The 24,153-nt window shown below is 40.0% G+C and overlaps 1 protein-coding gene across 11 annotated transcripts in view; it reads right to left on the bottom strand.

Moving 5' to 3' along the window:
* dab1a (DAB adaptor protein 1a) overlaps positions 1–24,153 on the bottom strand; it is a 227,618-nt gene that overhangs the window by 15,997 nt on the left and 187,468 nt on the right. For 6 of the 11 annotated variants that reach the window (XM_017428796.3, XM_017428797.3, XM_017428794.3 and 3 more), the window contains 7 exons: positions 19,765–19,904; positions 16,804–16,902; positions 9,489–9,620; positions 3,625–3,744; positions 3,166–3,204; positions 2,722–2,784; positions 1,448–1,501 (listed from right to left, as the gene is read on the bottom strand). In XM_017428796.3, coding sequence (XP_017284285.1) covers positions 1,448–1,501; positions 2,722–2,784; positions 3,166–3,204; positions 3,625–3,744; positions 9,489–9,620; positions 16,804–16,902; positions 19,765–19,904 — 647 coding nt within the window. The remainder of the gene's footprint in view (positions 1–1,447; positions 1,502–2,721; positions 2,785–3,165; positions 3,205–3,624; positions 3,745–9,488; positions 9,621–16,803; positions 16,903–19,764; positions 19,905–24,153) is intronic. The other 5 variants (XM_017428800.3, XM_017428803.3, XM_017428802.3 and 2 more) reach the window with 3 other exon arrangements.

The following is a 24,153-nucleotide window of genomic DNA, read 5'->3' as shown; positions in this document are numbered from 1 at the left end:
AATATTTGCTGTGCAAAATACAACACGAAACATTTAAGGGACGACAACCCTGTTATTTCAAATTTGTCACAGCAACTGTTTTCATCCATCATGAGGAGTAGCTTTATTTTGAGATTAAGGAAAGTAACGCGATGTTGCTCCACTTGATTGGCCACAAAGAAAGACAAGCACTGTGGGCAGTTTGATGACCTCTAAGATCGGACTTATCTTAAAATCTAAATTAGATATATATATCTATAATCCATTTGTATCACTCCTGTTCGCAGTTCCTCTTTGTGACTGGCTGTGAGACAAAAAGATCTGAATCTCTAACCAGCATCAAAACCCTTATGGACATCTAGGCCAATTGGTTGCACAACAAGAGACAAATGTTGGATTTGGTCACGTTCAGACACCTACTGACACAAAAACAATTCAAAAATCAGCATGTGTTGGGAGCTGGGCGAGGAGAGAACAAAAATACTAGGGTGTCTCTAAGCTTCCTACCAAATCTGGGAATAATAATCAGGCAGAAAACTGCTAGGCTGATTCTACCAAAACTCACAGAGAGAGATTGTTACCAGCAGGGGGGTCCAGGTTTAGCACTTTAAGGAAAACAAAGCCACTCTTGAGAAATATGCAGAAATGTGGTGAGCTCTGGGTAGTAATGAGGGAACACAGGAATAACATAGCTGCACGGAAGGAGGTAAAATGCACACAACCAGCCATCCACTTTCACAAATCCACTGCAGCCTGGTTGTAGCGAGGGTGAATTTTTTCAGAAGATGCAATCAAGCAGCAATAGAACTATCAGCTTTATAGGCAGATAAAGAGCAGATGAGATATAGTGCAGCCTGACACTAGTGAAGGTCATCTTTCATTATAGAGGAAGGCAATTTGTCTGTAAGTAGCTCTTTAAGATTTAACACACTAACACTCATTTTAGTGCAAAAAAAGGTAACTTTAGAATAGAAATAATCAAAACAACCTCACATACAGATTAAAAATAATGCCATGCACATTTGTAGTCATCTATATCTATTAAATACAAGACAAAGCATGAATTCAATGCAATATGAGACAGCCATGCAGGATTTTAACTGGACTCACAACTGTTAAACCACAGCCAGACATGCTTGACTGAGCAAACTGACACGGCACACATTCAAACACACAATATTCCAGTTAACCATCAAAAGCAAGCGCCGCAAAGCACAAGGAGGAAGACACCAGCCACCACTGGCTGCAGCACAAGCAGTACACCAGCACAGCACACCGCACAAGGCACTGGATCCCAGCAAACCTCTCAGGAGGAAAATTAAGCAGAATCAGATTTAGAGTCTCTCATCAAAGCTGAGAAGGAAGGTCTTTACATGTGAGTATTGGAGACACAGCTGAGAGGTTTGACTGAGAGGGGGAGGCAGGCTGAGGTAGGTGGTCAAACACAGGCAAACACACGGTCACTCACTGGGTGTCGCTTTGGGACGTCATAGACACCTTCCTTCTGCTGACTGGTGGGAACCTACACAATCGACCAACAGATTCAGAGAACAGCCAAGATAGCCTGTTACCTCTGGATCAATAAGCAATAAGACATTTCACATCACCGCTCCAGCATTGCGACACACCGGTGGCCAACGCAAATCCCTGCACCCTTCAGGAACCATATCAGTCCCTATTGTTTCTGGTTGCGATGATCGGGATTAAAATTAGCCAAGTGAAGGCTCATCTACTAGGTTAATAAAGGCATTATCTGGGCTGCTTATCACATCCACAGACGTGTAATAACTCAGAATGTCACATGTGTAGAGACATGTAATATTACTATGTCACATAGACAGATAGTTTTGACTGTGTGATCAGAAGATGTGATAGCTAAATGCACATGTGAATCGTAGAACTCCGTTTGTTCATTTTCTTTTGAAGGTTTGAAATACAGTTCTGCATTTAGCTAATCAGACTGAGAGATAAATAAAACAGATGAAAAATGTGGACATCCATCTTCTTCGTCCTTTCAGTGCCTTGTTTACTCCTTTCACGTGTTCATTTCCAGAAGCTGCCATCTTTATTCATGCTTTAGCTCCTTTGTGGCTGGAGGCTGGCTGGGACTCACAGCCTCGCGCGCACGCGCGTGTGTGTGTGTGTTGGGATTTGCTTGTATGTGCGTTTGTTTTTGTATGATTGTGCATACTCCCCACTCCCCTCTATTTTCAATCCGTTTTATTTAAAGATCAAACGAGAGGCTGGTGATTAATCTTTCTTCCCCCCCTCCTCATGCTTTCTTTCATCTCCTCAGGATAGAGGGAAAAGGAGGTGCAAAAACGAGGAAGGGTCTGCCTTCTGCAAAGGCCAGGAATAACCACTGCAACCCATCCACGTGCACCCCGCCCCCCCTCCCATCCCTCGGAGGTCTAACCCTGTCTCTGAGGGGAGCAACTCATTTTCCCGGACTAGTTAGCTTTAGCTGAATCGGCCCTCAGGAAAGTGTTGGATGGTATATTTCTGCAGATTTTTACACTCTTTCTCATTTTATGTGTTAAAAACAAACCATTAATTTTACGTTCTGGCAATGATACATTTATTGCATTAAGAAGGTAATGCAACCCATACAGATTGGACAGTAAATGGAAGATTAAATCTTTGTAGCTTAAACGCTTTTAGCAACCCGTCAGCAGTTTGGCCACAGTAACTATAGTTTAAAGCTAAATAAGACACAAGCAAACAAGACGAGCTTGTGAGTACCTGATAAATGCTCTCTTCTGATTGGTCACGGATGGGTTCGTGTCCCGCCTCAAACACAATGTACTACAGCAGCAGAGGGAGCAGAGGAAACAAAAGAAGTAGGAGGAAAATAGGATTGTGAAGAAACTGAGAGAAAAGTGGTGAAACTGTAGAGGTGATTAGTAAAACAGCATTGTCAAATAAAAGTAAAGAACAGATCTCAGTGACACATGGAGGAGCACTAAAGCAGCAAGAAAACCCCTAAAACAGAAAGTTTCAGCTCATGCATGCACTAATTGCCACACAGACACGAGTTTCTCCTACGAGATGGTTCTTCAAACACACCTGCAGCGTGCACATGTTGCACAACTTCCACACTGTACCCAAACAGGAGCTGTCTCCCCACAGTGCACACAGAGAGGAGCAAGCAGGTGACAGCAGTGATGTGATTGGTTAGGGAGTTACCTGGTAGACCGGGTCCTCCAGATCCTCCTCCAGTATTGTCTGCAGAGGAGTGCCGGCAGGAAGGAGGGGCAGAGATCAAAACAGGGAGGAGAGAGGAGCGGAGAAGACAGAAGAGAGGGAAGAGGTAGACGGTTAAAGCCGGTGGAGTGGAAGGAGTAGGCAGAAAGCACAGAAAAGACTTCCCAGCATTTAGATAATCATTTTGCAATCATCAGAAGGAAAGACAGAGAGAGATTAAAGGGAAAAAAAGGAAATTAAACAGGATGTGTGAAGAAGGCAGAACATCAGAGAGCGAAACGGTGGTGCCACTGATGAAACCTACAAGTGGATGCCCGTACTTTGATGTATTTTCAAGTCTCACCTGACACTCTTACAATAAACTTGACACACTTGTGGCTGATTATTAAAAAACAAAAAACAAAAAAAAAAACAAAAACAAAAGAGAGTTGTTAAATGCACCTGGTAGACCGCCTGCTCACACTGCTTGTCTTTTTGGGCCTTCTTCTCCATCTCTTCTCTTTGCTTTATTTTGTAAATGAGCTGGAACAGGTCCCGCAGGTCCAGAATCACAGGTTCAGCCTGGGACGACAAGAACACATCATCCACATTATTAAACACACACTAACAGCACAGAACTCATCAAAACTCACAGAAAACTTTGGTGACTATTTACTGTAGTTGATGACAGACTTATGGGTTGTTTTGTTGCTTTTTACAGATGTACAACATACATTAAATTAAATACTTAGCATTAAATTAAAGAATGCATTTTGCCTGCCTCCTGTCATCTTTAAGTTTTAAACAAAAATCATCTTGTGTTGAGAAATGACAAAGTTATAGCTGTTTTGGTCAAACTTTGTAACTGATGTTCTGAGCCATCTCATGCAATATTGTGAGATTTCATGAGATCTGTTGGCACTCAGAGCATGTGTTGAGGATGACTCTCCGCTACGACCACATAGAACTTTAGCTCAATATCTGTAAAATTGGAAATGTACACCAAATAAATACTTTCTGAGAGTTTCATCAAAATTCCTTAAGTGGTTCATGATATATTTTGTTAACAGACAGAGTTGACTCCAATAGTTAATGGCAAAGTCTTAAAAACAGATCTTGTGCAATAAGTTGGTGTTCATAGATTGTGTTAGAAATGACTCTCAGCTACTCCAACACCTCAATATCTCAATATCTGTAAAATGGCTGAGTTGTAGTTATTTCTGCGCTTGCTAAGGTTGCTTAGCTCTAGCAGTCATCTTCAATGAGGTAGACTCCCACAGTTTATTAGTTGTAGATGTCAACCCAATGATTACCATCTCAGTTTCATTCAAACCTGTTTAGTGATTCATGAGATAATTTGTTAAGACTACAGACAAAAGAACACACACACACACATACGGACACAGGAATAAATATTATGGCCTTTTGCCTTCAGTAGCACATGAAAAAGTCATGCTGTGAAGGAGCATTACAAAGTTTGACCATTAAAAACATTACAGCAGAAATGAGGTCTTTCGTACAGATCCTTGACTGCACATTTTGATTATTTATATCATGTAAGCCACACTAACTAATGGCACACCAACAGCTCCTCCGGATCCAAGGTTGAAGGCAAAAACGTTTAATCAGGCTCAATCTGTGCCACAGTTCAGAGTCATTATGTCCTACCCCTTGCTGCACTGGTAAACAGAGTACTATTGTCACAGTAACAGTGTCATTTAACAAAACACTGACTCGTGATGCAATATAATAACTATGCAATGTTACATTTCAGCTGACAAGTTCTGAGACGCTAAAAGAACTTGAAACCATGGCTGATATTTGATCTGGCAGCAGGTGGTTAGACACAACAAACCATTTGGACTTTGAAAATCAGACAACAGAATATTAAACAGAACAAGAACAAAATCGATGATTTTTGTCTCCGAGCAAACACGGTCCTTTGCAACAATTACCCCCTGAATAGATTAGCATGAGGAAAAACAAACAGCGCAATCAGTTTGTTTAAAGTCTTTCATTACAGGTAACATGGCTCTTGAGCTGATTGTTCTCGGCGCCACAGTGACACAAAGCTCAGGAAATGGACTGTGGTAAATAAATGTTGATGTCGGACCTCAGGACGTGAAAACCAGCTTAGCGCTCATCAGCACACAAACAAACAGGCAACGAGGCTCTGCAGGTTTATCGGAGCAATAATACAAGCTGTATTCCTCCTCTGGATCGGGTTCAGACAGTGACAATGAGCTGATACTGGCCTCTAGTCTTACCTTGTACCATCAGGGGAGCAAAAGCAACGGCAACAAACCATTTACACACAACTTACAACCACTGTCCCAGCACTACCGCAAAGAGTCTTATAGAGCAGTGTTTCACACCTAATCAATTATTGACTGGAGCTATGCAAGTGCACACAGAGTTCATAGACAGAAAACTGCTTTACATAAAGTAGTTCTATTTTAGTGCCGACTTTCTGCAAGATGTTCTCAGCTCTATTTCTCATGACAGACAGACACACTGGGGTAATCTTTCTCTCCAGCTGAGCCAACAGTGAAAGATATTGTCACTCTTTCAAATTCAAATCCGCTTTACATTTGACAATACACGGCACATCAGTGCTAGTAGAATAAAACTGCAGATCTGCCAACCTTGAAGAAAGTCGTGGAGTACCAGCTTGGATAGAAAACATTTTCAGTTCACGAGAGCGACCAAAAACAGACACGGTGCATCACTTATTTTTGATGGCTGTCACATTTATTTATTACAGAGACCTGAATTCACCATGTGTAAACAAACAGAAATTTCTCTGGTAGATCAAAATAAGCTGTTGGGGATTTTTTAAAACGGAATTCTGACTTTTTCTGAATTATTTATCATAGTCACATTTGTTTACTTTGGAGTTTAGTAATTTCTTGGTGAAAATTAAGCTTCAATATTTGTTCCTAAAAGTCTGATTTTGTTGTGTTTCCAACTAAAGCCTCTAAAACATTCTCACTGCTCCTGTCAAAAATGTGTCGAGATATACTGAAAGGTAGAAAACACAGTCAGCCTTGTGTTTCCACAAGCAACCATTTGATTGAATCTATGTTATACACATTATATATTAAATAAATATTTCCAGATCCTTTGAAGTAAGGTTCTATGGGAAGGTTATGAACTATTAATATCTTACCTGTTGTAGACAGCACTTCGAACGTCCTCATTTCAAAGAAATAGTTTAATTCTGACCAAACTGACAAGTTTATGTCTGTTTGAAACAACTCTAATCTCAAAAGTTTCATAGTGGTTCCTGCGAACACTACAGAGACGTCTATGGTTATTTGTGACAACAAACAGCAGAAGCAGCAGCTAACTGCAGCCTGTTAGGCACTTCTAGCAATATTTTCATGATATTTTTCCTGGAATAACTGTGCAACATGAACCTAACAATGGTGTGAAGTTTTATAAAACAATATTTATGTAAACCACTATGCCATTTGTGACATTAAAGTTGTTTTAAACAGTTCACTGTGGTCTCGGCCCCGCTCAGACTAGCTGTTACTCAATCTGGTCATCATTAAACCATGAGATCGTTCAAGGAGCTACAAGAAGGAAATTTAGTGTTCATAACTTTTCTGCAGAACACCACTCTAAAGATTTGAACTACCCCATTAAGGCTTTGTGGTCTATAAAATTGAATGTGCCATTGGTATTTCCCCACTTTTTAGTATGTGTTTAGTCCTTTCACGTGTTCATTTCCAGAGGCTGCCATCTTTATTCGTACTTTAGCTCCTCCTCCTAGTTTTAGCATGGATTTTCCTTTTGATATGAAATTTGACTATTTTACGTGTTGAGAACATTTACTAAAGCTCAGTGATATATTTGTCTTTTGGAAAAATGCCCTATAATAGTCAAAAGTAACAGATAAATATTAAAATGTCTGTCTTACACCACAAAGCTCTTTTTAACCTTATTTGGTTTAATAAAATGTTCTATAATGTTCTTCCTACAGGACGTCTCACTCTCATATGACACTGATATCAATGTGGATGTATATTCATGCTTTCAGATAACCTTACTATGAATGACCTACTATATCACAAATGATTGAAAAATGATTTTACTATTATTTTTGCTGTTGTTTCAATGATTTTAGTTTTGCTGTTTTTTTATATGCAAAGCACAAAATTAAAGAACAAAATTCAAATATTCTGTACCTTTCTCATACATTTGTAAACCTAGTTCTGTAACAAGCACACCTATTCATATTTAGTAACTCTTATACATTTTCTCTAAAGTTGTATCAATGACTGAACTCAAAGAGTGTCATTGAAATCCTTTCTGGCAGAAATTAGGACTCTTCCATCTTCACAAAAAACGGCTTTCGTAAGACTTGCCTTCCTGTTCTGGGACGTTGAGTGGAGCAGTAAGCCAATTACTATGGATGTAACCCTAAATTGGCCTTTTCTGAACAACTTTAAGTCTTGCTCCTCATGACGACACAGACACTTTGTTAATTCACATCAAAGCGGGTACTTTCCAATTACGGTCTTAGCAATAAGCTTCAAACTTTCATCCCTCCCATTGTTTGCTTCACGACTAACAGTCAGAGTTCTGGGGATGGCTGGTTCAAATGCTGAAAAAAGCAATAAAACATAAACATGACCTTTCTTTGAGCACACATCAGGTAAATGGCAGCTTTGCAGAGTGAGGAAAACATAGTTTTGTGATACACTGTTAGCCAGGGCAGCATTTGAAAAGCAAAAGCTTTAGAATCCAAGTGTGAGATGTGTATTTGTGATTACATACTGGTTCTGTGTGTGTATATATCTGTCTAAGTCACAGAGCCATGGTTCATGGCGCTAGGAGGATGGATATGCCATTAGAGCTGGTGACACACACTCAAACCTTCATAGACTCACTATGGGAAATCAATATGGCTACAGAGCAAGCCAGCTGGATCCAGATAAAACAAGTCAGGCACACAGATACAACAACAGCAACAACAATCATATCAGAGCCCAGAGAGGTACTCAATATCACGTGGAGTATGTTGCTGCAGGATGAACTTTAACCCTTTCACACACACACAAAACCAAACGCTGCAACAGTTAAACAGTATGTTTTGATTCACAATATAAGCTGACATGAGCTGCTCAATGGCTATTATCTAAAGGTCAAGAGGTTTGTGCATGTAAGAAAAGACCAGAATGAATCATACATTAACCTTCACACAAAGGGTGCATGGTCAAACATATATTGCCAATTTTTTTTCAAAAAAAGTAGTTCTTTAGAAATATTATGAACAAGTAATACTTTACCTGTCATAGATAGCTCTCTGAATGGCCTCAGTTTGGAGAAACAGAGTTTGATTCTGATCAGATTTACAAGCTACTGCTAGTCATAGCAGTGCAAAGACCAAAGATTGTAAAACGAATCTGCTGGATGACTCGCAGTTATTGTTTTTGGTGTTTTTACTTCAGAATTAGACAAAGGACTCAAAAAATGATGGCTGATTTATTTGATGATCATAGTTATGATTTCAAGCGGGCACTGTCTGTTGTGGTGAAGAGAGAGCTGAGTCAAAAGGCGAAGCTCTCGATTTACCGGTTGATCTACGTTCCTACCCTCATCTATGGTCACGAGCTTTGGGTAGTGACCGAAAGAACGAGATCGCGAATACAAGCGGCTGAAATGAGTTTCCTCCGCAGGGTGTCTGGGCTCTCCCTTAGAGATAGGGTGAGAAGCTCGGTCATCCGGGAGGGACTCAGAGTAGAGCCGCTGCTCCTCCACATCGAGAGGAGCCAGTTGAGGTGGCTCGGGCGTCTGGTGAGGATGCCTCCTGGACGCCTCCCTGGTGAGGTGTTCCGGGCTTGTCCCACCGGGAGGAGGCCCAGGGGAAGACCCAGGACACGCTGGAGGGACTATGTTTCTCGGCTGGCCTGGGAACGCCTTGGGATTCCCCCAGAGGAGCTGGACCAAGTGGCTGCAGAGAGGGAAGTCTGGGTCTCCCTGCTTAGGCTGGGACCCAACCCCAGATAAGCGGAAGAAGATGGATGGATGGATGGATAGTTATGATTTCATATAGCTAATCTGTCTGGATCTCTCTCTCAGAGAGTAGCAACACATACACCACTGTGAAGTTTTGGAAATTAAAGTTGTTTTAGGACAGCAGCAATCAACTTTGGTCTTGACTCTGCTCGGACTAGCTGTTAGATTGCCAATTTGGTCAGAATTAAAATAGTTCTCCAAACTGATTTGTTCAAAAAGTTATTCACAACAGGTAAGATTTTAATTGCTCTGATCTGAATTATCCCCTTAGGCACTATAGTGTACAACCAAATACTGACCGACTGTGCGGTTTTGATGGCCACAAAGCGGTGATTCCCCTCCTTCCCACAGACGTAGCCGAAGGCTCTGTGGTCTGTGATGTCCTTGGCAATGTAGGAGATCTCATGGACTGCATGGTGATGTTGGAGGATCTGTAAAAGAGCAGAAAATAAACAGCTGACACATCTACAAAAGCGTGGAATCAGTTAAACGTGAAAGATTGGACGATAAATCAGCACTCATTCACATAGTTTGAGATCAAACTTCCAAGAACTTCTAAAAAAGGAAAAAAAAACTCCTTCAATCCCCCTCAAGAGTACACTCAGACTCAGAGTACACTAACACAGAGACCTTGTATCCTACACTGAATTGTTTGGAGCTCTTCTGCCCGCTCTGGTTTAGTCTGGGTTGGGACTGCCAAGCTGGCATCGCCTCTGGCAGATGGCACTGTTTGTCCCGAGGACAGGGGGGGGGGAGATCAGTGACAATCACAGCTCGGCAAGCTGTCGGACTTGATCACTTCATCTGTGCTCCGACTCCCAACTCACACAGAATTCACAGCCTAATATGGGACAGCCCTCTGTTAAGTCACACTAAATGTCGGCTTTGTTATTGTCGTCGATGCCAGCTGCATGCTGTGAGCAGACAGAAACACACACACACACAGACACACACACACACATAGCACACAGTCACATAATGATCCCGTGGTCCTTCAGTTCATGAAACAGAGTTGGAGCTCTTCACTTCAGAGAGTAAACATACACATCTGCTCCTTTTGTAGCTAATCCAGAGGTGAGACATGGCAAAGTGGAGTGACAGCAGTTGAACATGGGGCCATGAACACACACACACACACACACACACACACACACACACTGTAAACCCCAGCAGAGGCAGATAATCACTGTATGAGTCATGTCTTCTAAATTTAATAATTGCAGTAATGATTATTATTATGACCTCTGATTGTCCTGAAAATGACAGCTAAGGCAGTGCATGTAGACACAAACACACACACCCACACACACACACACACACACAGGGCTCATTTGCAGAGGTTATTGAATTATCTCTGGGTGGGCGGTGAGGTGACAAAGAGAGACTCTGATTCAAAGGGAGCAGAGAATAAAATGACTGCCTAAATTCAATTGCTCCTCTGTCTTTCAAGCAAAAAAAAAGCCTAAACAATAGAAGCAGTTAACAAATACAGACAATCAGAAAGCTTTAAAAAAAAGGAACTGGAGACATTTCACCAGGACACTGGGTTAAATAGGCTACTTTTGGAGCAGCTTAATCAAATGACAGCTTCTCTTTCAGCAATTCTGCAGCATTCCTAACAAAACTGAATGAGATATTAACTTCAAACTGTTTTTAAACCTCAAATGTACAGTTATGATGATGAACAACTAGACCTGAAGTATTTTACTAAGTTAATATTTAATTAAATCTGAGTCAAAATGCAGAACTATCGCTCCCAAGCGCTGTTACTCAAACACATTGATTACCTGATTATTAGCCCATGAGAGTGCCTCTGTGAATGCAGAAGTTTTGATGGTTTGAAACATAAGCCTATTTAACAGCAGAAATCTGTATTGAGAGCTGAGTTACACTTAGAAGAAGTTCTGTTTTAACGAACAATGAGTGTACACAAGTGTAGCCCCCTTAGTATTACACCTGCGCTTGTCATTTCAAGTTAGTATGCCTGCCATGAAATAGGCCTGTTTAGGTGTGTGTTAACACAGTGGCAAAACGGAAAGACATCAGTAATTTTCCCAGAGAAACAACAGTTGCTGTCAATCAATCTGGGAAGAACTGCAGGTGCCATTTCCAAACAACATGGAGTTCATCATTAAACAGAGCAAAAGATTATTCCCAAGTGGAAAACATTCAAGACAGTTGGCAGTTTATGACATTACAGTAAGAAAAAAATAAAACTTTTCTTTTTTCAAAGGACGGCCTGGAGAAATCAGTTTGCTTTTAAAAGTATATAGAGGCAAAACATTGTGGGAGTGATGGTTTGGGCTTGGTTTAGAGTCATAGGACCTGGGCATCTTGCAGTCAACTCCTCTGTAGACCAAAGTATTCCAGAGTTAAATATGAGACCGTCTTTGTCAGAGCTAAACCTTACACACATTTAGATCATGCAAAAAGACGATGATCTCAGGCGCACCAACAAAACTACAGCTGGACTGCTGAAAATAAATATAAAATATATAAATAAATAAGAACCAAGATGCTAAAATGGTCAAGTCAAAGTTCAGACCCCAACCTGACTGAAACCTGATGCTGGGACTAAGAGTGAGTATTAACTAATGCACGCAAAGTTAACATTGTTTTGTTTTTAAGGAAATAATGGACCAAAATTTCTCCACAAGACAATAATTCAAATTTATTGTTGCTAAAATGGTTCTACAAGCTCATGATTGTTCCTAGGTTTTCAACACCACTTTACAATTTAATTGTATGGTTCGGGTAAATAAATAATGACATGATGTTTATAATGTGTTGATGTTTGTCAGAATTTTTTTTCACATAGTTAGGACTGGATGATGTCTTTAAATTTGATCTGGTACATAAAAACTAAGGTTCAAGGTCTCTAAGCTCAGATCCCTTAACTTTGTACATTTTGTTTGAATTTTATCACGTCTAAACACACAAATCATCAAACAAATCTTCAAAACGTTTAATGGTGAGACTGAAATTTAGTAAGTTAGGACAAGAAAAACACTATAATTTAACCATTTAATTTGGTTGACAGCAAGATGAGTTGAACAATTTTGCCATTTATTTGATGAACCTGCTTATTACCCTCTCAGTTATGAGTAAAATGAACTTAACTAAAGAAAACAGATGGATAGATGGATGGATGTCTGAAACATCTGGCAAAAACTTTCTAATAATAGTGGTGAAATATTCTGGGTAAGAATCTGGACAATGGCTAGCTTTAATCCTGGGGGTGGAGAGGCTGCTTCTGGCAGCTACAACTATCAGATGTTGCTCCAAGTTGCTTTAATAGAATCCCTCTCTGGGGAAGTTGATAATTTGTGAAAACAGGTGGCTGTATCTAAAAGGTTTATACTGGTGGTGTGTGTTGTCTCCCTCCAGGACTTTGATATGCACAACCAGCCCCACTCACACAATCTCACATGCACACACAGCATCGGATTCCCCGAGGGACTGAGGGCTGCATGTCCTTCGGCAGTTGCCGGCCGCTGACCGAAGATTTTTCCCTGTGAAGCTGGGAGTGAGGAGGGAGGAGAGGAAGCAGCAGGATACAGTCTGTCCAACCTCCCCAGCCTTCACATCTCTCTCGTGGAGGGGAGCCTGAGGAGCCTGCTCAGCCTCCTGCCAGCAGGGATGGACTGACAGGGCAGATAGCTCTGAGATCTAATGAGCTGCTTCAATGAAGAATCACTGCACTGTACAACGAAATGCTTTCTAACAACTGAAAGTTTCTCCCCACTTTTGGTTGGACAGAAGACGAAAAACCCCCAACTCTGGCTAAGGTAAAGCACGCACATTTCCCACATACAAAACAACATCAACAAAAAAATCCTAGTACTCTATAAATGCCAGAGAATTAATACAACAGTAATACTGACTGAAAATTGCATTCATTTTGTTACCTTTTAACTTCATGTTGATGCCCAGAATAACATTTAAAATAGTTTTTATCCGAGATGTATTCCTCTCAGAGGACAACTCTGAGCGCTGACAGTGATAAACCTTTGTGTATTATACTGTTCATATTGTGAGTTTATTTGTTTGTTTTGTCTTTGAAGCACCACAGATGTATTTTAGGGGCTAGCTCAGTGGGTGCAATTACTCCTAATTAAGTGCAATGTAAAGACAAACAATGAATACATTTATATTACTATACTTCTGAGAACTAATAACTGAAACAAGCTCCGTTAAAGTTACAAATGCTTCTTAGATTAAATAAAAAGTTTTCATAAAATCTAATACTTTTGGACTCAACCTGATTCAAGACAACAGCTCACCAAACTTAACAATTATAACAATATAACTTATTTTTATAGATACTGAGCTAAAATTTGGTGCGGTCATAGCTAAGAGTCATCCACCACACATACTCTTACTACTACTGGAAGCACAAGATCTTTGTTGAGTTAATAGTTCTTTAGATTTAAAAAGTTTGTTAGATTTGTTTAGTCTGTTTAAAACAAAGGAAAACATGAAACCAATGCTGAGTTAGACAGTTAGTTACCAGCTTACTACATCTTAACAAAAACAGTAAAATGATTATTTATTTAAGTTATATAAAAATATATATTAGTATTACCGTACTTACTAAAATGTTATGTATCTAACTTGAAAATATGAAAAAAAATCTCTGAAAAAAAAAACCTGTGACTGCTTTGCTAATATAATTTAAGATGTAAAAGAAAAATAATCTTCTTGTGTGCAGTTCTTCATTTAAAAGGCAAAATATTCCAGTTCTCGCACATAAAATGCTGTTTGTCCAAATCTGCAGCATCTAAATAAAACAGTAGTGTCTTTCTGCCAACGGCCTTTCTCATACTGAATAAATGATTTCTCTAAATGATACAAAAGTAGCGATAATGGTTGGGTTTGTTAAAGAGCATTTTATATTTTCTTAATAGACTGGCTTTTAATTCAAGCTTCCACCAGCTTGAGTACGGGACTAAATTGGCAGACAGTTATGTCCTGACAGCTTCACTGCAAGCAGCTCTTTCCTCTTAGAGACCCTTTTTTATAATTAAAAGCCTAATTTAAAGCAGCAGCAGACAGTTTACAACAGCTTTGGTCAGATTAGTTACACTCTAATGTTTGGAGACATAAACACTTTTGTTTTCTAGTTGCATAAAGGCACTGAACAGCATGATGCATTTAAGTTCAAACAGTGAAGGTGGATTTATGAGACCTTGGAGGATCCCCGCACTTGTACTTCAGACGAGCAGATCTGACAGATCAGATTATCTTTATGACTGTAGTTAAAGGGTCAGCTAAGCATGGAGGAAAAGAGAGAAAAATGCACCTGCACTGGCCATTTGCTACAGATATAAACCTCAGCACAGTTTCTTCGTTCTTCTAAATTCATATTATCCCTCCACTCATGAAAAATGGATGATGAAACTAGAATGGTTTTCTGGCTGATACCTTTAAGATCAGTCCCTTCATTCAATGTCTGACCTCAAACTTTTTCACTCCGCTCGTCTCACTTTCTAAATAATGTTGTATACAAGACAAGTCTCTTTCTGCAGTATATCAGAGACAGCACACGATGCAAACTGAATACAGCAGGAAATAATCTGATTTTTGTTGGATAAAATTAAATAATTCAGTTTTCCTAAAATCAAAGAGCAGCTCTGGACTCTGGACAAGTTGGTGTGTCCAACGCGGGTTGAGGAGGGCAGCGTGTGTGAGTGTGTGTGTGAGATGAGATACAGGGTGCCCGAAAGAAAGACGTGCCGACCTGCTCTCTGTTAGATTAATGTCTTCAACATCTCGAGCACCACCTCCCTCCATCCTGCATGACCTTCCCTCCTACAGCGGAGAGGCCATTCATCCATTTGCTCACCAATACATCCATCTCTCCATCCCCCACCCCCCATCTGACTGACTGATGCACAGGAAGGGAATGAGACTGTCAAGATCCCTGAACCTAAGCAGAGTCATTCTCTGTGCCTCCCTCTCTTCCCTTGGCTTTTAGGAAGGGTTGAAGGACTGATAGTGAGGACGGCATATCTTCATAGTTAATATTAATGTGCGGAGACAGAGGACAAGGTCTCCCTGAAGAGAGCTTTACTTTGACATATGCTCACTGATTCTCTCGCTATCTTTCTAACTCTGTTTCAGTCTGTCTCTGTCCCTCCATCACATCCCTCCCTTATCAATCTTTTTCACAACCTCGTTTCCTCTCACCTTCTCTTTCTTGCCCTTTTCTCATTTGTTTTATTCCCCAACTTCCTTTCCTTTTGGTCCCCCACCTATCTCTTGTTTTTTCTCTCTTTATCACCCTCCGTCTTTTATGCTAGAAAAGCCGAAGCATCAAAGAAGTGGCGCAGGACTCAGGTTTATAAGGGTTATAAAAAGAGGTGACAGATGAATCTGACAGGGTTCAACACGGGGGCCATGTGGGCACAGGTCTGTCTAATACGAGACACTTTTCAATTACTGCAGACACACATACACAACAGGAGCATGTCCAGCTGTTGTTGAGGTACAAATCTCATTCTTAAGCACCGGGTGTTGAGCAGCAAGCTTCAAATTGTGTCCAATCCCCTCTCAAAAAATATGAAACACACAGCACATTCAAACAACACACAAAACACCTGATGATGTATTATGTCATAAAAGAGGGCTACTTTTCCTCTCAGCTATAATCTTAAGGGCAAACTCTGCCAATTTTTTTTTTTTTAAGAATAACTTATTTCGCATTACAGAAGTTTAATGTGGCACTAACTCTCAATCACTGACACTAAAAGAAAGTAACCTGTTTAGTGACAGGAAAGCCTGTAGAATTGGGAATTGTAGGCTTTATATTTCTTGCTCAAGGATACATTAACAAGTATTGCCGGTCGGGGGCTTGGAGCTCAATAAAAGCTGTCAGCGAATCCTTGGGTAAGGAAATTTAAAAAGAAATCACCCAGCACTTTTGACCACTTTTCCTTTGAGCTACGAGCACACTCAATCTGCAACAGCGTTTAATAACTGACTTTTGAGTTGTTCTCTCCACAGAGTGCCCTCTATTTATGGCAGCTGCCGTAGTTGTAAATCTCTCAGATGACAAAATGTCTCAGTGAAGCTGACAAAAATCTCCTGTTTATTGTGTTTTTGGAAGGATACAAGACTTTTTAAGGTTGCGCCCAAAACGTGGTAAAAGAAATACTGACTGACAGGAGGAATTGAGAGCTAAAAGAGAGATCTGGAAAACAGACTGAGAGGAGGAGGAGGGGGCACTGACAGTATTCATACAAGGAAGTCAGCACAGATCCCATCGGTCAGCCAGGAAAGCAGCCATGTAAGATGGAAAATGCATAATCCTGTAGCACAATATAAAACCAGTGTTGTCGCTGTTTGCAAAGAGGCAGACAATGGGATAGCCATGTTCTCTCATCTACTAAGGCCTTGTTCTCAGGGTTTCAATTAGGGCCTCCTGATTTCCCCAGGGGCCCATTCCTTTCATGGAGAGGCCTCATTAACAGAGGAAACACAAATGCAGGCACCCCCCACCACCACCACCTCCACACACACACGCACACACACACACACACCCATACATACAGAGGTGCTGCATGCAGAGGCGCACAAACAGATAAACAGACCCACATTTGCTGCAGAGCTTACCCCCGTCTTCTCATCAAAGATCTTGATCCCTCCAAAGGAAACGGTGAGAAACACCTTCTGCTTGTGTTCTCCTTTAGACCGCGCTGCTGCAGCTATACCCTGCAGATGGAGAACACACACACACGATGCAAACAAGCATATTAGAAACAAAATTGAATGAGTATAAATGGAATGCCCAGAAGGAGTCTCTGTCCCTCTCTTGGTGGATTATCTAACCAACAATATCAGCAACGAGCCACAGTCTCTTAGATCACTTTATAATGAAACCATTTACAGGCAAAAGGACAGACTTTTACTCATTTCTTTACACATTGTGTCCATAAATAGTTTGGTTCTAAGTTGATACACATTTGTGTGGCTTGATGCTGGTAATACTTTGTGTAATTATGACAGGCATATCATTTACTTACATGGGAAACCTCACCCGCAAAACAAGTAATTAAGCCTCAAAGAAAACATTTGTTGATCGAGAAAATTCCCTACGTTTCTACAAAACAAAGAAAAAAAAACTAGAATTTGTATAATGTTCAATTTTTATATCAAATGTTTTTTCTTTGAAAAGGGCAGGAGTTCAATCTTAAGAGATGCACAATTTTTCTGGTTCCATTTGGCCAAATGGCAACATTGTGATTACTGTATGGTTGTGGTAATATCATGAATGCACAGTAATTTAGAACAGAAAACAGATTATTAGTGCCTGATTAAGTGATGAAATGGAGGAGCAGATCAGGAATGTACAAAGTTAAATACTAATTGTGTCTACGCTATGGACAGATTATATATAGTGTTATAATGTAATAGTGTCCATAACAAAATCCATTCAACTATCCATTTTCTTTATCAGCTTTTCCATTCAGGGTTACTGGGGAGCTGGTGTCTATCTCCAGCAGTCACTGGGTGAGAGGCGGAGTACATCGTAAACAGGTCACAAGTCCATCACAGGGACACATACAAACGTACAAGACAAACAAGCATTCACACTCACACCTAGGGACATTTTAGAGCTATCAATTAACCTAAAATGTGTGTTTTTGGTCTGTGGAAGGAAACCAGAGTACCTAGAGAAAACCACCACAAACACGGGGAGAACATGCAAACTCCACACAGAAAGATCAGGTGTCACACCTGCGACCTTCCTGTTGTGGGGCGATAGACAAGAAGCAGACATTTACAAAACTTCCCCATTTAGGACAAATTTTGTAAGATCTGAGACGTCTTTTCAACCCAAAGTTGGTCTAACACATCTGCATTTGCTCCAGGCAGATGTCGATATCAGAGCAGCATAAAGGGACTATTCTAATTTTTACCAACTTGAGGAAATCCTGCACCCCTAAACAAGATGACTTTACCCTATTCTGTCTGATCCAAAGTCAGAAAGAGGTGCAGCAGATTTTTGAACAACTTTAGCTTTGTTTCTTATATCTCCACAGCTGATTGCTGTCTGACTGAGTGCGCAGCTGGCGGCGTACTGGCAGAGCTGAAGTGCACCAACTCAAAGAGGACGAGGTTGTGCAGAATTAGCAGAAGTTGAAACTGGAGTGATAATGTTTTTGCCCGTGTCTGTGTGTGTTTGTTTGGCTGTAGCTGTATCTCATGAATTACTAGACAGATCTGAATAAAACTTTTAGGCAGTAATCAACATGAATGTTTTTTTATTAATATTAATTATTTAAAAAACACTTAACTATATGTAACTCATTTTCAAATCATATTATTAAGTAGGAATGTATGCAACACAATGATTTTAAGCCTATATGATAAAAACAATCTTAACAATCTTAAGGTTGTGTATCAAGCTGAAATGTGGAAAATATTCCGCCATTACAACATAATCACCTGAGTAGATTGCACATTTAAAAACACACCAGTGATTTGTACCAAGAGGTGTTGGGCATCGATTAGCATGTGTTGCTTAGAAAGAGAAGAAAAGAGAGGAGTGGGAACACAGAAGTGACGGAGTCGAGCGTGAAAAGAGAGGAGCGGAGTGAAAGAAGAAGTGGAGACATGAGAGAAAAGGAGTTGATGGATTTCCTGTCCACATAAATGAGAAGGAGGGATGCTGTTTGATCAATGAGCTGTCTGTCCTCCTCTCACCGTTATAGGTCTCCGCTGGGTGGAGTTTTCACTACACGTAAACAAAACGTAAATGCAATTTTCTCCATTTAATTTTCCCTGGCAGTATGAGTTAAGGATAATTAATAATGAATGAGGTGCTCTACACTCTTTTATCTTTCAGCACATTTGCAGGAAAAACTAAATAAAATAAATCCTCTACCGAAAGATGTGACTGTTGTTGAACTTGTAAGACTTCTGCATGTATTACAAGTCATTCAATTATTTAATTAAACAAGGTCGTTAATTAGACCCTTATTTATAAATTCATTTAAAATGGCCAATTTCTCCTTGTCTTTATCCTCTCCCACCTATAACCTAAATTATTCCCCTCCTATATGACTTCTCTTCTATGCTAAATGCCCCATCTGTCTACCCCCTCCCCCCTAATTGTTCCTGTCCTGCCAAATGAGACATTCACCCCAATCCCCTTCTCATCCATATGGCTAACCTCCTCACTTGCTCTTGCACTCATCATCATAATCCCTATAAATTAAAGCATGCTAAATTTTTTATTTGTACTTGAACTTTTCTCCCCTGGCGATTTGCATATAGAAAAACCTCCAACAAACTCTGTATGCTGTGATGTATTAAACTTGCATATTTAAATGTCGCGCATTGGAATATGCATAACGCTGAACTCTTTGTGGACCCAAAACCAGGGATGGCTGTTGATGTTCGTTGGTTTTGTGAATCCTGGAACTTTCTGTAGCCACAGGCAATCATGTTACATTGCTTCTGAGTGCTTTTATTTTCTACCACGACGACATGCAAAGATCAAGAGAGCTTTATGTGCGTGCTTATTTTACTTGAAGGCACCTCAATGGAGAACAGGAGACTTTTTCTTACCTTGAGCTTCATCATCGAGTCCTGGCAGAGTTTGTCTCCGCGGGCGGCAGTGACCTCGTCCAGGCCGATGAGTTTGGCCTTGTAGCGGACGCCATCGCCATTAAAGCGCCTGATGAGAGCTTTCTCGCTGCGATCCTGCCCTGCAGACACGAACCCACACACACACGCTGCAGTCAGCGGTACAGCTTCCAGTCAAGGACCTCAATCTACCTCAGAGCAGTGCTATTACTTCAGGAACATCAATCAAGGAGACTGCTAAAGAATTCAAACTGTAGTAAAAAAAAAAAATATATAGAAAAAGTACAAGTCATAGATGTAGGATGTAAAAGGCACTCGTTGCAAACTATGAAATCAAACATAAAACAGGTTATCCTGAACTATATCAAATTGTGCAGTTTCAAATAGTTTACTTCAGGGCTTTCCAGATACAATGATATGCAATTCTGAAATGCAGGTACTCACTCAATGTAAACAAAGCACTTAAGTTAAGAGGATTAAGTCTGATCCTCATGACTTAGGAATGAGTAATAAGTAACATTTACAGCTTGTTTAACTCAGAGAACAGGTTAACTGTGGTATCATATTGTGTAACATTTGCCAATCTACTCAAAGCCTCGAACTTGTGATGGTTGGGAGGAATGGTGCTGAAACTGAATGTTTTATAGAAAATGATGTTGTGACATTTCGCTCTTATCTCGCGTATGTCCTGCAGTCCTCCCTCTCTGCTCTTCTCCAGACTGTCGACACAGTGAGAATGCATTAGTGCGTGTCAGCTGTGGCGTGCCTGTGTTGACCTTGCTCTTGTCCAGAAAGTCTCTGTGTTATCTCCCATGTTCCTCGTGGCTCACACACAATCTATAACATTAATAGAAGAGCTCCGCATAAGGATAAACTCCCTTCCTTTGTGTCATGATCATTTTTTCTGCCTCTCAGCTGCAGTGTGCAAACATTTCATCAGCACATTTTGTGCAGAGAAACACAAGTCTGACTCCACATTGTGTGTGCATGTGTGAGTAAGAGACTGTGAGACTGATAGTGAGAGGCATAATGATAATGCGGCATATTCAGATAATATATTGAGGCATTAGTTCTGTACTCTATATCAGCGTGACTCCTGGAAGGTCATAGTCAGAGTGATGGAAGGGTCCCACTCCTCCTTTCTTCATTCTTTCACACTCCCTCCATTCACGCAAACTCCCTACAGCGGTGCAGCGTAAAAAAAAAAAACCTATTATGTGGGAAGCAGAGCATCTGACTCATTGTTGGCCGACAGCAGTTTGCTACCTGCTGAACTTACCTACATTTTCACATCTGCAAGACTACCACCTGAGTTGAATCACATTTTCTGCAAATTTTGGAGAGTGAACTGTACTTTTTAGGGATTTGCTTTCCCAGCGATTTTCTTGCGGCGGGTTAACTGTTCTGTTAAAAGACCTGAGCTGTGCAACTCTGCTTGACATACAAATGCAAGCAAGAATCGGTTAGTTTGAAAATCCTGATCTCAAGTCGAGAGAATTTTTGCAATTCCCCCCTAAAACGGAGGAAAATAAACATCTCCCCCAGTGATAAAATATGACACAAAAATACTCAATGATGATGTGTATGACAGTGGTGAAGCAAGATTAACACAACTGGGTCTTTTCTAACCTACTTAACTACACACTCCTCACATGTGCGCACACACCTCAAATGTTTGGTTGTTGGGCAGTCTTAAGGTGATTGATAATGTCTGCCTGTGTCTCTGAGTGTGTTTTCTGTTTGTTAGCAAAATATACCATTGACCATTGGACAAATTTAATGAAAATCTCAGAACATGGAAGATCTCAGAAGTGGATCTGCATGTACAACTGATTAGCTTTTGAAGTTGGCTCAAATCAAGATGGCAGCCACAGCAAACTGACCTTAGCAAAATAGCCCAAAAGCCAGTGGGCAGATTTTAATGAAACTCTCAGAAACTAATTATTTGATGTACATCTATAACATATTGCCTTTTGGAATCAATCCAAGATGGCCACCACAACAAATCAACCTTAGCCAATACAAATATAGAAACACCTCACATAAGACTTACAGATACTGAACTTAAATTTGAAGCGGTAGGAACTGAGGCTCATTCACCGTTACAATACATGCACTAACAGATTACGCAATAATGTTTTCAAGCACCACATAACTTTGCCTATATTTTTGCTATAACTATAACGTGGTAGAAATTCTGCCTGGAGACTGCATAAAAAACAAAAAAAACAAAAAACGATTAGTTCATTTTCTCAATAGAAAACTACTTCAGCATGCAGGGAAAGGACAAAAACAAAAACAAGCTGGTGTTATACTGTTACATAGACGAGCGCAACATGGATTATTATCATTTATTTTGTTTTAAAAAATTAAATAAAGTTGTTTAACTCATTATTTTATTCACTCATGGCCTTGTATGAACACTTTGAAGACATTTTGCCACTGGTGTATGAACTCATACTTGTGAATGATTGAACAGGCACACTTAGTCATAACTCTATCTTAAGTAAGTTATAACTGTCTGCCCTAAAATCTTTAAAAACAAGAAAGCTTAAGAATATCTGGCCTTGATTTGGAGAAAGCAGCTTATTCAGCTGCAGCACGACTTTTGGGCTCAGATGAATTCACACGATTAAATGATCAGAGGACTCTTCTGTTCAGGATTTAAAAATTGCCTCCAGTAAATTTGATAACATGCACAATCTTTATTTATTTATTCATTTATTTGCTGCAACTGTTCAACTACTTGGGGTCAAACTGAACTAAAAGGACACTTGGAAAAAGAAACTTCCTCTGAACTTGTTTCTGTTCATATTTTTATATTTTTTTATCAATAAAATCATACTTAATGATTGAGATTTATCGTGATGAGCAACCAGTGAATTCCAGTGTGGGTATGCTGCTGCAAAATCACAATGTGCATGTCAGTTATGTTCAAACGCAACACAAAAGCAAAAAAAAAAAAACAAGTCTGGTAAAAAAAACAAAACAAAAAAAACAACTTTAATCTTATGCAGAATCTGAGGTTATCTAATGTCAGACGGTTCAATGAAAACAATGAGTTCCTACAATGTTTCTGCTACACGGAATCTTGGACTAACTAAAAAAAAAGACGAGTATTACCAGCACAGAAAGTAAACAGACAGATAGATCATTTATTGATCCCAGAGGGAAATGCAAAACCAGTTTCAAAAATACAAACCACTGGATAAAGTGAAAAAATGTGACCTTCTGTGCAAGAAAGCTGCATATTTATCTCCATTTAAATTTGATGATTTCAAGGAAATTTTGCTCAAACACGAGTCAGGAAAATTTTCACATTTCCAAGAAAAGTGTGCTGATCATTCATTTGTTCTGCATCATTTCTCTAGCAAAAAGTTTGGATTTTTAATTTTTTTTTTTTCAAATTTTCTGTGGCCTGATGATACCAATGATGATGATTTATGCTCATAATCAAACAAGTTACTCATCTCCACAGAGTGCAAGATTGGCCTGTTCAAATATAAAGATGCCTTTCAGGGAAAATGTTTGAAAATGGTCCAGGACTTAGGGAAACAACAGTGAAGCTACATGACAAAAACCCATTCCAGTAAGTAATATTTGTACCTGTATGCTAATGGTTGAATAACAATTATATAAGACCCTTCCTTTTTTTGCAGAAGGAACAATTACACACATTTAAATGGAAAACACATACAAGATTTAATCTTTTCATTTGCTTTGGTGAAAAGCACATTTTGTAACCCTGCACTGGTTTATGTTTTAGACTGCCTATATCTGTGAGAGTGTTAAATAACAATAAACATATCCAGCCACTTTTGTCTCAATGGAACAGCGGTTTTTATTTGAGTTTGACATTTAAGGCCTGTTTTGTCTTTCTCCATCTGCATCTATCACCGTTAGTGCTGCTATACTTAGCACACACAGGGGGCAGAATCAAAGAGAGATGGAGAGGTTGAAAAAAAGGCCAAGTGGGCAGCAAAGGTAGAGAGGGTCTGGGGTTATTTCTCCTGCTGGGTGCTTTATATTATTACCTTTTGGAAGCATGTTCCATGAAATACCTCCCTGTGTAACTGTGTGTGTGTGTATGTGTGTGTGTCAGCAGGGGAAAGCATTCGGGTCTGCTGTAATTAAATGTCTGTTATTGCTGTGACCCCGCTGAGCTTCAAACACATCTAATGAAAGAATCTTTCGTTTCATCTGTCATTGCTGCTCTCTCTCTCTCTCTCTCTCTCACACACACACACACACCATCACAACCTTTTACTATCACACTCACACACACACAAACCAATCCGTGGCTGGACACATGTTCACACACAGCACACAGAAACGACGGAAGAATCTTGCATAACATCTGCCTTGATTCTT

The sequence above is a fragment of the Kryptolebias marmoratus genome, linkage group LG24 (genome assembly GCF_001649575.2).
Source record: "Kryptolebias marmoratus isolate JLee-2015 linkage group LG24, ASM164957v2, whole genome shotgun sequence".
Classification (NCBI taxonomy): domain Eukaryota; kingdom Metazoa; phylum Chordata; class Actinopteri; order Cyprinodontiformes; family Rivulidae; genus Kryptolebias; species Kryptolebias marmoratus.
This window is presented reverse-complemented; position numbering and strand designations above follow the sequence as displayed.